The following is a 12,221-nucleotide window of genomic DNA, read 5'->3' as shown; positions in this document are numbered from 1 at the left end:
TCATTAGATAAGAGAAGGTCTGAACGCTCTATCATCCGCTGTCATCCTGCTTCAATTTCTTTTTAATTTTTTTTATATTTTGAGTTTCTGAGATGCTGAAGATGTTGGAGAATTTTGTCGGAATTTGGGCTATTTTATTAAAGAAATACGCGGGTACGATTTTACAATTTCCTTGGTACTTTTTTCATAGTTAGAACACTCTTGCAGCGTAATTTTTGTATCGATCTGTTTTCAGCTGTGCCATCAAATGCGGGAATCAATTGCAAAAATCTCGTGATCTCTGTTGAAATCTCTGTTTTGTTTTGTAATGATTCAAGATTTAAAATCTTGCATGAATCATTAATGACATTCAAATACTGATGAATTAACAATATGTTATATGTTTATGTCAAGAACTAATAAAAATCCTTTCTTCGCAATCTATTTATTGTTGCACAATTTTGAAGTCTTGCCCGTTATAACTCCTCAATGAAAATATATTGGTATGTAGACCATGATTGGGGGGGGGGGGGGGCTATAAGTTATGACCACAAATGTGGAGGGGGGCTATAATGGGACCGACTCCATTTTCCCATTTTCGTGTTTTTATTAACATCCGGTCTCTACCAGGGTGGTGTCCTCTGTCAAATCATGAAAACACTTTCTCCTCCACTTCGAGTTTCTTTCTCTAGCTAATGCACAGCCAAAACAAATTTAAGGAACATCAGAGCCGAAATTTTAGCTCGTTTTTGTTACTAAGTTTCAGCACATTTCACCATATTTCAGAGCATTATTACGCACTCAGGTTTCTGCGCTGAAATTTTTGAAAATTCAGTGCGTTTCAGCGAATTTCTTGGTTAATTTTTTGTTAAAATATCGAGACCCGAGCAAATTAACTTAACCCGAGCAAGAATCTTACAGGCGAAATGAAAAATTGACATGTTTACTTACAAGCTAATAAAAAGTTAGCAAATTGATACAAGAAGAGTGGTGCAGGTAGGTTCTTGCAGTTTTTTATACAACAATTTTAAGGTTGACTGTTTTGTCGAAACCCCCACGGAAAAAACCCGCTTAACTTAAGATAGGAAATAAACCCCCACGGATATTAACCCCATTTTAAAATTGATTTTCGGTCGCAATAATTTGTTCGGATAGTTTCATATCAAGTTCCCTCGGGGTGCCATGCGGTTGTGACAGGCATGGCCAAACGCGCTAAATGCGCAGCTCTTTAATAGTAAAGTGCGGGTTTTTCGATGGGTTTTTTTTTCCGCGGGGGTTTATTTCCATGGGGTTTTATTTCCTATCTAAGATGAAGTGGGGCTTTTTTCCGTGGGTTTTTTTTCACAACCGATTTTGTCTCTTCATGGAAAGCTATTACAAAATTCGATTCTTTACCATTATAGCCCCCCCCCCCCCCCCCTCCCAGCTTAGTGGACAAATAACTTATACCACCCCATCATGTAATTATACAGTAATGGGGTGGGCTATGATTTCTTGGGGGCGATAATGGGAAAGACCCCAAAATTGTACCAATGCGTTGCTTTCGTCGTTATTCGGCAATTGAAACCATATTGAGTAAATTTATTTCAAACTGTTCTTCAAATTGCTGCGCTTGTACCTCTCAATAAAAATCATTTAATCAAAATTAATTAAAGGTAACTTAATCAAATATATAACATGCAGGTTTAATTAGGGCGCTACCATCTGGTTAATAATTAAGTCAATGGAATTAAGTGACATTTTTCAAGCTATGTTTATTTATAATTCATACCTTGCTAATTAGCCCCAACTATTATCAAAATACACGGTCACGTGCTTGTTATAACTACCTGATATTAATTAGATATAACACTTTGAAGTACTAACTAAGAGATATAGTTCTAGTTCGAGCAACATGTTTTAGCTTTAGTTAATTTGAACAGTACTGGTTATAACTTTTATTCTGGTTATAAGTTTTATTCACCTTTAATTGATAAAGTTTGTCAGATTAGCCCAAATCCAATTGTCAAGATTTCGACCGTATTTTTTGATCCTTCGAAAAACAACTTGATATTAAAGTGGAAATCACCGCGCTAGAGGAGGTTAATACATGTTATTTTGTTGATTTCAAGCTTAATCCAAATCACAGTTGTTTATAATCCCGAATTTTGTGGCAGATTTATTAATTTGTGTTAATAACCACAGTTTCTACATTGTGGTTGATAAAATTGATAGCCTCTATATAATACACACAAATAATGTGCCTACCTTTATTTTCAAAATTAGTTGCCTAAGATTGTGGCTAAAATTAATTCCTTGTTGATTTCATTCGTCACAATCAGGACTTGGAAAATTGTTGATATTTGTTCAAAAGCTGGGGGAATTGTTTTCTACAAATAATTGCTCGTACATAACTCCCTGTTGAGTAGATTTTGTCACTCACAGAAAAAGAGCTCTGATAAGCATATAAACAAATTTGACTAATTGTCAAAATTTGCCAACATTTCGGCAACATTTGCTCTTTCTTATCTACAAAGTTCTCAATTTTACTGTTCAAAAATCACTAAATTATCGTAATTATTTCAGCACACATTGCATTAGGAATATATCCTTAAATTTTTGGGAGTAACTAAATTGCTCAAAATTAAGCGTTTGCTTTGAAAAAGGCTTAAATTCTTTATAAGATTAATACTTTAATTTGCTCTGGGCTTGTTTGTTACATCAATTTTTCAACTTAAAAACGTTGCAATAATAACATTGAAAGTTTTGGGCACGAAATTCAAAACGCCCAAAGTTTCGAATTTTGAGATCGATTGTTATGACGTTCGCGGAGGATTTTCAAGCGCGTGAACAACAATTTGAGACTTTAAACGCTACTTACACGTTACTTGCGACATCCGACGAAGAATATCAGACGCAGCAGTTTCAACTAAACGAAAGGTAACTTTTTAAAATTCTTTTCGTTTTTTAAAACGTTTTTTAAAGAACGTTTTTTAAAGAAATTTAATATAATATGTGCAATATTCCTAATTCAATTCAAAGGATTTTTATAATTGTGGTGATTTTAATGTTTCGAACTAGCGTAATGCAATAATTACAGTTTTTCAAACGCGATATTTACTGAATTCTCGATATTTACTGAATTCTGACATGATATTTCTAATAATAATTCAAACGCAATATTTACTGAATTCTTTTTCAAGATTATGATATTATATCTAATAATAATTCATTTTTTTAACAAGAATTTTGATCTCATAAAATTTCTCAACAACGAAGAACTAAATTTTAAATTGAATTAGGCACAAATATAATCGCTGGTGTGGGGAAAGTATTTGAATCAAATATGTCAATTATTGGGTATGAAAATTTAAATTAATCTGGTCAATAAAAAGAATTAACAGCTTTATTTTCGATTATTAGTTTTAGTAGACATTTATTAGAGTAGGATAAATTAGCATAGTTTCTAAGTTTTTGTGACAAAATTAAAAGTTTCAGGAATTAATTTAAGTCTATATATAGCGCGTCCCATAAAGTTGAAATAAGCGAACGTTTCAAAAGCCACAGGTTAGAGTTCAAAGGTCAAAGTTCAAATTTAAAAACATGTAGAAAAAAGTGATGAATGAAGGCTGGATGGAAAAAACGTTGACATTCAAATGACCACATTGATGCTCAATTGCACGTTTTTGGCGTTTTTCGAACGTTCGCTTATTTCAACTTTATGGGACAGACTATAGTTTATAAATGGCTCATCGCTCGAAAAGAGAATCGGTAGCTTCAAAAACTTTTTCAAACATGCAAATTGCTCTTTTCATCGTCAGCGATTCGAACCATCAAACTTCGTTCCAGTTGTTAAATCTTCGATTTTCAATTGCTTTTATTTATACATCCTTGAGCTTTAAACAATTTCAATTTTGGTAAGAAAGTTATCTTATCGGCTAAATATTTGAAAAATTATGTTTTGATGTGTTAATTGATCGGTTTTATCCAACTGTTTTGGAGTATTTTATTCGTTACGACCAAGAGATCGAAAATTAAATTGAATGACCATATTTTACACTTTATTTTCAAAATTTAGAATTAAAAGTTATGAGATGAAACTAAAAAGTTTGTGAACAAGTTTAAATTGTCATCGATTTAATGAATGTTTGGTTATACATATATGTACTTCGTTTTAGTATCATCAAACTTTATAGTCGCTTCAAAATTTTGTATTTTTTACTATCATGTTTTACTTTTCGGGCGGAGTATTAATTAAGAGATTTAGCATTACACATTGTAAAAAAATATTTACTATTATTGAACGCTAGTTTATAAATTATGAAAACTAAAGCAGCTTTTAGTAAGCAACACAAAGCAGATTTTATCTCGTATTTGGTAAAAAATAAAATCCGGTCCGCTGAAAGGTCTGAAATCTTTCAAATTATTCATGAGCAAATAGAATTAAACACAGAACGCGAAGCTTCAAAAATTTGTATTCATTTTTGTCAGTTCGAACAGATTTTATGCGTATTCGTTTAGACGTCAAATCTAAGCAAATATGTTCAATTTTTTACAATCGAGTAAAAATAAATAAAAATGGACAATTTTTGGCACTTGAAGAATATTTATAAAATACTACGGCGCATGTTCGACCGGTAAAAGAGCTATGCTAATCAATATCTCAAATACATTAGCGTTCGAATTTTACCTTTTCATTCGATCAACTTTTTAAACATCACACATATGTGTATATTAGAATAAAAATGCTGTTAAACGTTTATAAAAAATAGTTAATTGCGTTTTACAATCTACAATTAGTTATCGTGTACACATATTATTCATTTGCATTGAAAATCGAACTTATCGATCCTATCGAGAAAATAGCCAAATATGTCAAGACCAGGTTAAAAATGGTTAGTACATTTTATATTTTATTAATTAGAGTAGTTAATTCGCTTTGTTATTAACACCTGAACGTGAAAAATTCCGAGTCATTAGTGTGATTTTACTAGTCTGTCTATTAGTAATGCTTAAACACAGCAGTTTCAGCCTGTTTAATTTGCATGTTATAACAACTCTTTAACCTTAGATTTATCTACAATCAAATTGTACAGGTGTTAAATTAAAAGCTCTACCTTTTTTGGCAAAAAAGGAACGCTTTTCGGAAACGTGGATAAAACATGCATGTAAATAATGTTTGCGTCACCGATACTTTTTAATCCCTCGGATTATAACTAATAACTTATAGATTTAATCTTCTTTACCTAACCACGTTTGTTATTAGTGTGAAAAAGGTCACTTGTTCTGTTCATAAATTACTTCCTTTTCGTACATACTTTGTACACGTATGCGTGGAGTATATACTTACTATCAATTTAATCTTGTTTATAGATCGTAACTGTTATTTGTTTGTTTTGTTTATTAAAGGAATCCCAGCGCAAATCCGGCATCAAGGAAGCGGAAGCTGACATTTGACAATCAAGTCAGCAATATGGATATTGAGAATGCGGACACTTATGCACCTTCGAACGGCAAAATTCCTCAACAGCCATCTTTGACTTCCTCCGACAGCTCAATTCGGCAAAATCTTCCTGTTAATGCCAACGTAAAGCGGAAAAAGCGACCCAACTTTAGCGGGCTGAAAACAATCCAGGTTAAACGAGGTCCAGACGGTTACGGATTTACCCTCTGTGGCAATGCTCCGTGTTGCCTGGACGCTGTAGCTCCTGGGAGCGAAGCAAAAGCCGCGGGTTTAGCACCTGGACAGTACTTAATGACCATCAATGGTGAAAATGTATCCAACTCTACAATTAAGGAAGTCATAACTTTGATCATGGACAGCCCGGGAACCCTGACACTCAACGTCGCTCAAGATGATGACGAAGATTCCATAATCCGACAAGCCCAGCAACGGGTGAAGCCTAGAATTAGGCCCCGCAGTTCATCAAATTACCCAATCAAACCCGACAACGGTGCCCTTGACCAGAAAGCCATCGAACTGGCGACTGCAGATATACTCTCGGGCGACGCTTTCAACGCTTTTTTCCATTCGAGGTCCGAGTCTCTGGGGGGTAATTCAACTTCAGATCGGAGCCCCAAAAACTCCCTCTCCTCTGTTCCTTCATCATTAGGAGCTAACCCGACCAGTGTTCGGAGCGGAACCTTAAGCAGTTTCTCGTCACTGGAAGTACCAGTTAAATCAACAACGTCGGTCTCCACTGCTAGAACCCAAAACCTCCCGGATGTTAAAACCTCCCAGTCATCATTAATTCCTTCAAAGCCCCGAGACCCACGGGAACCGGTTAATGGAGAGAGTAAAAGCTCCCTAAGGAATCTGAACAATAGTGATGACATTTGTTCAGCCGCTGAAACCGGGAGATTTTACGCAGTTGTGGGTTACGTGGGAACAATTGATATTCCAGCTCAAATGAAAGATCATTCCTCAATTCTGGCCCATTTGCAAAGCGCCATCAAACGCATGCAGTCAGAAACGAGATCAAACTTTGTGTTATTGTTAGAAATCAGCGACAATAACATTCGATTAATAAACTCGAAAAACGTGACTGTAACGTGTATTGAATTCGACGCAATTTTATCTTGTTTCGTGGCTGGTGAAACCAAACATTATTTTGGTATTCTTGCCCAAAGCTGTCAAAAATTACCAGCCGCGGCTTCAAATGACCTCACTTCTTGCATGTTGCTTTGTGTTGACCCTCAAATTTCAAACCACTCAATTCACTTAAAAGCTGCAAAAAAATTCTCACTCGCCTGCACCAGAATTACCAGTTCGCTGTGTAAAGAATTTCCTTTGGAGTGTTCCGAAATTGTAACCAGGATCCAAGCTAAAGCGGGGAATCAAAAACCGACCTCGGAAATTAACCCGAACCCGGGAGTGGAAGCAAATAACAACAACGTCTGTGGCCGGACCTCTAGCAATAGTGATAGCGGGATCATCGTTTGCAAGGATAAAACTTGCAAACTTTGCAGTAACGGAGTCATGAATAACGGAATTGGGTTCCCAAATCAGAGCCAACGTCAAGTTATAAACCAAATCACCCGACAAAGTGCCCGGATTCCGACTCCTGTGAACACGGTTTCAAATTTGCCCTCAACACGACAAAGCACTTTACCAGTTCAAAGTCAAAAGGTCAACAACGCTATTGAAACCCCCTCGCAAAGATTTGCCGAACACCGATCAACAACAAACCCGCCCTCTACCGGTCAAACAATGAAATCGCAACATGTTCACGACTTTGTATATGGAACTGGAATGACGTCATCACATAATCTAAAATTCCAGCTTCCTGGGCACACAAGCAGCGAGGGTTTACCAGACAGTGTTCCGAAAAACCAGCAGAACTTTTCGGGCGGGGCAACTTTGGGTCGAATTGCAAATTGGGCAGCCAGTTTTGACAACCTCCTGAAAGACCCGGAAGGTGTCGAAGTGTTTACGGAATTCCTCAAAAAAGAATTTGCGGAAGAGAATATCATTTTTTACCAGTACTGCCAGCATTACAAATTGTTGGCCGATAGTTATCAAGCTCAAGAGTTCGCGATGAGGATATTTAACCAGCACCTCGCCAATGGCTGCCCGCATCCAGTTAATGTCGATAACCAAGTCCTGATGAATGTTTGTGAAAAACTCTCCAATAACTTGTTCACTAAAGATCTCTTTGACGAAGCCCAATTGCAGATTTACAAGCTGATGAAATTTGACCCCTACTCGAGATTTCTCAAGAACGAAATGTACATAAACTGTGTGAAAGCGGGTGCCAGCAACCAAAATCCGGAGAAAAAGGTCATTACGGGTAACCAGAGCGTCGCGTCCAGTGAAGCCACCAGCGAAGAATCAAACCCACAAGATGGCAGGAAAGGCGGGAACTTATTCCAGTCCAAGAAATCCTTGCTGCCTTGGAAACGAAAGCCAAAATTGTCAAACGTTGACTTGTCATCGGACTCCTCAATGAAATCGCTTGAAAAGTCGAAAGGACTGTCGCAAAGCTCCGATTCCCTGTTGCTAACGGTTCCGAGCTCCAGTACCCTGGAATCCCAAACTCAGTGTAGGGTTTATTTGCCGAATGGTTGCCACGTTGTTATCGACTGTGCAAAACGAGAATCGGTGGGTTCAACAATTTCGGCTCTGTGCAATGATTACAATTTGAAAATGAAGTGTCTGGAAATTGTGGACTCTGACCACAAGCCAATTAACTCGGGCGAAACCATCCAGAACTACGGAGGACGCGAAATTTACCTCGAAAGGCGGGTATATTTTAGAGTGGAACTTCCAAGCAGTCAAAATATTGGGGTCAAGTCCAAACCGAATATCTCGATCAAGGATGTCTTCCAACCTCTTCTTGTCAAGTACTGTTTGTCTCTGAACAATCTAGTTTTGAGACTTCACGATTCTACAAATCCTTTGAATCTACAATTAGCAGTTGCAGTGCTGGACTCGAAAAAAGTAGTTGCAGAAACAATTGAGCAGTATACGTTGCACACGTTCGGCAAAGAGAACCAGATGCAGGGTTCCAACTCAAACCAGTCTTCGTCATCATCAGGTCATCGAAGAACGAGTGAGCGACCTTCAGCTCCCAGGAGACAACAACCAGCTGACGGTCCGGTAAACATCATATCCGGACATCAACTTCATCAACAAATTCAACATCAGATTAATCCTGTCCAACCTAATCAAGGTGTCAATTCGGTTCCGAATTCTGGTCAACTGTCACAACATCCGCCAGTCACCAGAGCATCAAAAAAACCCGGATTGGTATCCAGACCTCAAGCTATGATCGCGCCTTCCCAGAGGGCTATACGGCCATCAAATGAAGAGCACAACGTTTATTCGAGTCACGAAACCGACGGTCATCACCACAAACTGGAAACAACCTCGCTTTCTAATCAGACTGACCTCAACCCAGAAAACGGGCACCTTTTTGGTCTGCTGGCTAAAGTGCAGGGATCTAGAATGGACAATCAGAGAGGCATTATGAGTATTTCAAAGTTGGAAATGCCGTCATTTTTGGAACCCCAGAGGCCAGGTGTTCTGCATAATCACTCAACCCCAGAAAAATGGGCGAATCAGTGCTGCCCCTCGTCTTCGTGTTTACACCTTATGCATGACTCACACCTACAAAGTACGATGATTCACCCAGCCAGGGAACAGAATGGAGGAATCTACAGAAAGCCGCCGAGTGGAAAACACAGAAAAGCAGGATTGAGTCACGACCAAAGAAGACCTCTAATAGAATCACACCTTGGCGACCATAACCCGTCATCAATAAATCCGAGAGCACTGTCGAAATTGATAACCCCAATTCCAGGGCACATTGACAATTATTATTATATCTCAGATGACTCAGCTTTTGACATAAACCCATCTCAATTACCCTCCCCCAGTTCAGAAATGTACCCAATCCAAGCACCCGCACCTTCCACAATCGGCAGTCCAGATACCTTCTCATCATCAATATATCCAGACCATTTATACCCAGATCAAGGGTTCACCCGGCGCCGACAAAACACCAAAGTGAGCAGCATGACCAGATCTAACAGCACCGAATGGCTGGAACAGTCTTCGAGCTACGATTCGAGGGAGAACGAGCAAATGAACCCGATGTACCCCTCGGGTGCCGAAGCGAGTACCTTTTCGTCCTCTATGAATCGACCAGCGAGTAATTTGCACTACCCTTCAACAGCTAGTAACCAATCGTGGCAATCAAACCAAGTTAACGTTCAAAGTCTAGCAGATCAAGAAATGAGTCCGATAACGGACAACTCTCCTCAGGAACAAATGTTTCCTGATAAACCAAAAGTGTATCACGTCTGAAAAGACATCATATAAACTTTTAAAAATTGGTCATTTCGATAAACTTTATTTAAATTTCACTAATTGTGCAGTATTTCTTGTTCTTTTCAAGCGCTCACTATGGTATAGTATCAACCAATAAGAATTCGACAACGAGAACACAAATAATTGCACTTTGTATATTGAAGACCGTTCATATGCTGTTAGATTTTTCTCTTTTTTTTCACTAGATTTCAGTTATGAAAATTAGTTATTAATTTAATTCATCACCATATTCTTTTCAAAACCACGCTTTAGCCAGAAATTTTAAAGTTTATAAAAAATTTATGAGTTTAAGCGTCGAGAATTAGCTCCAGCTGTTTTATGAACTAAGCTGTCAAAATTAAGTGGTGAGTTTAATTGCAACCACAGCAGTTAACAGAGCCTGGAGCAGCGGAAATGTGGTGATATGTTGTCACATGTTTGAATAAGTGACAGTTTTCAAAAGTCTATTCAATCATAATTACAGGACACAGAGATTTGATAGATTCTCAATTGGTATAAAAAGCTCCCAAAAATTCTCAAAAGCTAAGACTCAAAGAAATAACGTGGCTGTGAAAAATTTTGAGTTTTCAGGAAAAAAAATTGAGCTTCGAATTTTTGGTGCATCTAAATTTTTGTCTCAAATTGGCTTTCGACACTTTCTGAATTTGGATCTTTGTTGAGAACCAGAGATTTCTTAGGAACAATCTAAGTGCGAGGTTGTTAATTCGGGTTACAGCCATGAAACTTGAGAGCGCGTTTAAAAAATTCCGAAAAGTTTACTTGTTATCACCTTGAAATGCGGTCTGCATGGTAATAACATGAACATAATGAATTTCGAACCATAATTCTGAGTTTTCTATGGACAGTAGTAATTCCCAGATCATATTCAATATACAAGCGATATATTTAAAGTAAAATATAACAATTTAAACTGCAAATACTTGAGCGCGAACACACTTGATAAAGTTGAGGAAAATTTGACCTCACGGAAATATGGTAATCTCATGTTACGGTAAAGTTAAGGTAACCATTGGCAGTTTTCTGGATTTTTCACCTGTCCTTTTGGTGTGAAAAAACAATTTGAACAGTATTCTTCAATAATTACTGAACAATTTTTTCTGAAATATAGTGGATTAGTACTGATAAACCATTATGCCTTACTCCAGGGTGTAAAAATTTGACTGGTTGGTTGTCTGATCCTATGATTTGTAGCAAGTTCACAACGATTAATAAATAGATTTTAAGAAAATGCATTAAGCAAAGCTTATAAAGTTCCCAATTGGTCTACAAAGCTCCCCAAAAGCTCCGATGCTAGGACCAAAAAACGTGGCTTTGAAAAATTAGAGTTTACAGGAGAAAAACTTGGGCTTCAAATTTTTTTGTAATCTAAATATTTGTCTGTGAATTGGCTATCGACACTTTCTGAATTAGCAAAGTTCAAAGTTAGAGGTTGTTAAATCGGGATATCTTACCTTGACTTGCAGGGAGACTACGAAAAAGACAAGTTTTTTCGAAACGATCTTTACACCTTGATTATTTAAAATTTAACAGAAGCTTACTATTACAAAATATCAAGAGTATTGAAAGGTACTGTACAACCACCTAACCCCAGAAAAATGGGCAAATCAGTGCTACCTGTCGTCATCGAATTCACTCCTTCTGCATGACACATTTACCAAGCACCATGAACCGAAAGAGAAGGCACACGCGAGCTTTTTCTCTAATGGAGTTTTTATTTCTAATGAAATGGCCATGAGCTAATTTATCAAGTTCCTCTGGAAAGGGGTGCCTGGTTGTCAATTCACCAAAATTTCAAGTGTCCTCACAAATGAGACGAATTCAAAAGGATTGTATCCCAATAACGGTTTTGTTATTTGGAAGGTAGGCTTTCTCTTATGAAGTATCTGACAGTAACACTCCCAATGTCTCCTCAAAAGTTGCACGCTCGAGAAAATCTAACTTTTGTAGAATCTTTTTTAATTCGTCTGAACAACGGCTGCATCGCAAAGAGTGGACCATTTTTGGGGCACCAAGGCAATAACGCAAAATATAAAAGGTGCATTAGGGATCGTTCATATATGCTAAATTGTGTAGAAATTCTTCTATGTTTCTGAGTCGTTTTAGTAAACAGGATGAAACGAAAACAACAGATCCCATTGCATCTCCTAAGACTTCAAGTCCATCTATGTTGTTCCTGATGACCAAACTGTCAATTTTGTTCATGTTTTTGATTGACTATAACTCGAATTTGTCTTTCATTAGTTCTTAGTTGCATTTAATTCTAGGTACTGTTGGAATTTCCACAGCCTAAGAAAATTTAGTTTTGGAGTCTGCGATGGTTCTGTCATTAGAGTACCAGATTTGTTGCTCAAAGTTTGTTACTTTGCTTTCATTTTCATTAACCAGAGGCCAATTGCCCAGGGAAAACACAAGTGGGCCCAAGTCAACTCCC

General features: G+C 37.4%; 1 protein-coding gene across 3 annotated transcripts; it reads left to right on the top strand.

Annotated features, from left to right (window-relative positions):
- Positions 1-2,410: 2,410 nt before the first annotated feature.
- LOC142344431 (regulator of G-protein signaling 12-like) lies at positions 2,411-10,019 on the top strand. Of its 3 annotated transcripts, XM_075396071.1 has the most exons (3): positions 3,735-4,109; positions 4,697-4,853; positions 5,368-10,019. In XM_075396071.1, exon 3 carries the CDS (start codon positions 5,432-5,434, stop codon positions 9,764-9,766), a length of 4,335 nt encoding a protein of 1,444 aa, XP_075252186.1. In that variant the 5' UTR covers positions 3,735-4,109; positions 4,697-4,853; positions 5,368-5,431; the 3' UTR covers positions 9,767-10,019. The 3 variants fall into 3 exon arrangements, with proteins under 3 accessions (XP_075252184.1, XP_075252186.1, XP_075252185.1); XM_075396069.1 differs by lacking the exons at positions 3,735-4,109; positions 4,697-4,853 and adding an exon at positions 2,411-2,898; XM_075396070.1 differs by having other exon boundaries at positions 3,735-4,853.
- The last annotated feature ends 2,202 nt before the right edge of the window (positions 10,020-12,221 follow it).

The sequence above is a fragment of the Convolutriloba macropyga genome, chromosome 8, assembly GCF_964194025.1.
Source record: "Convolutriloba macropyga chromosome 8, txConMacr16.3, whole genome shotgun sequence".
Classification (NCBI taxonomy): domain Eukaryota; kingdom Metazoa; phylum Xenacoelomorpha; order Acoela; family Convolutidae; genus Convolutriloba; species Convolutriloba macropyga.
This window is presented reverse-complemented; position numbering and strand designations above follow the sequence as displayed.

Bases quoted from the DNA above. Each gene is read 5' to 3' on its own strand.
- LOC142344431 (XM_075396069.1), top strand. From the start codon at position 2,777: ATGACGTTCGCGGAGGATTTTCAAGCGCGTGAACAACAATTTGAGACT. The intron at 2,899-5,367 runs GTAACTTTTTAA...TGTTTATTAAAG, and splicing joins CAGTTTCAACTAAACGAAAG to GAATCCCAGCGCAAATCCGG.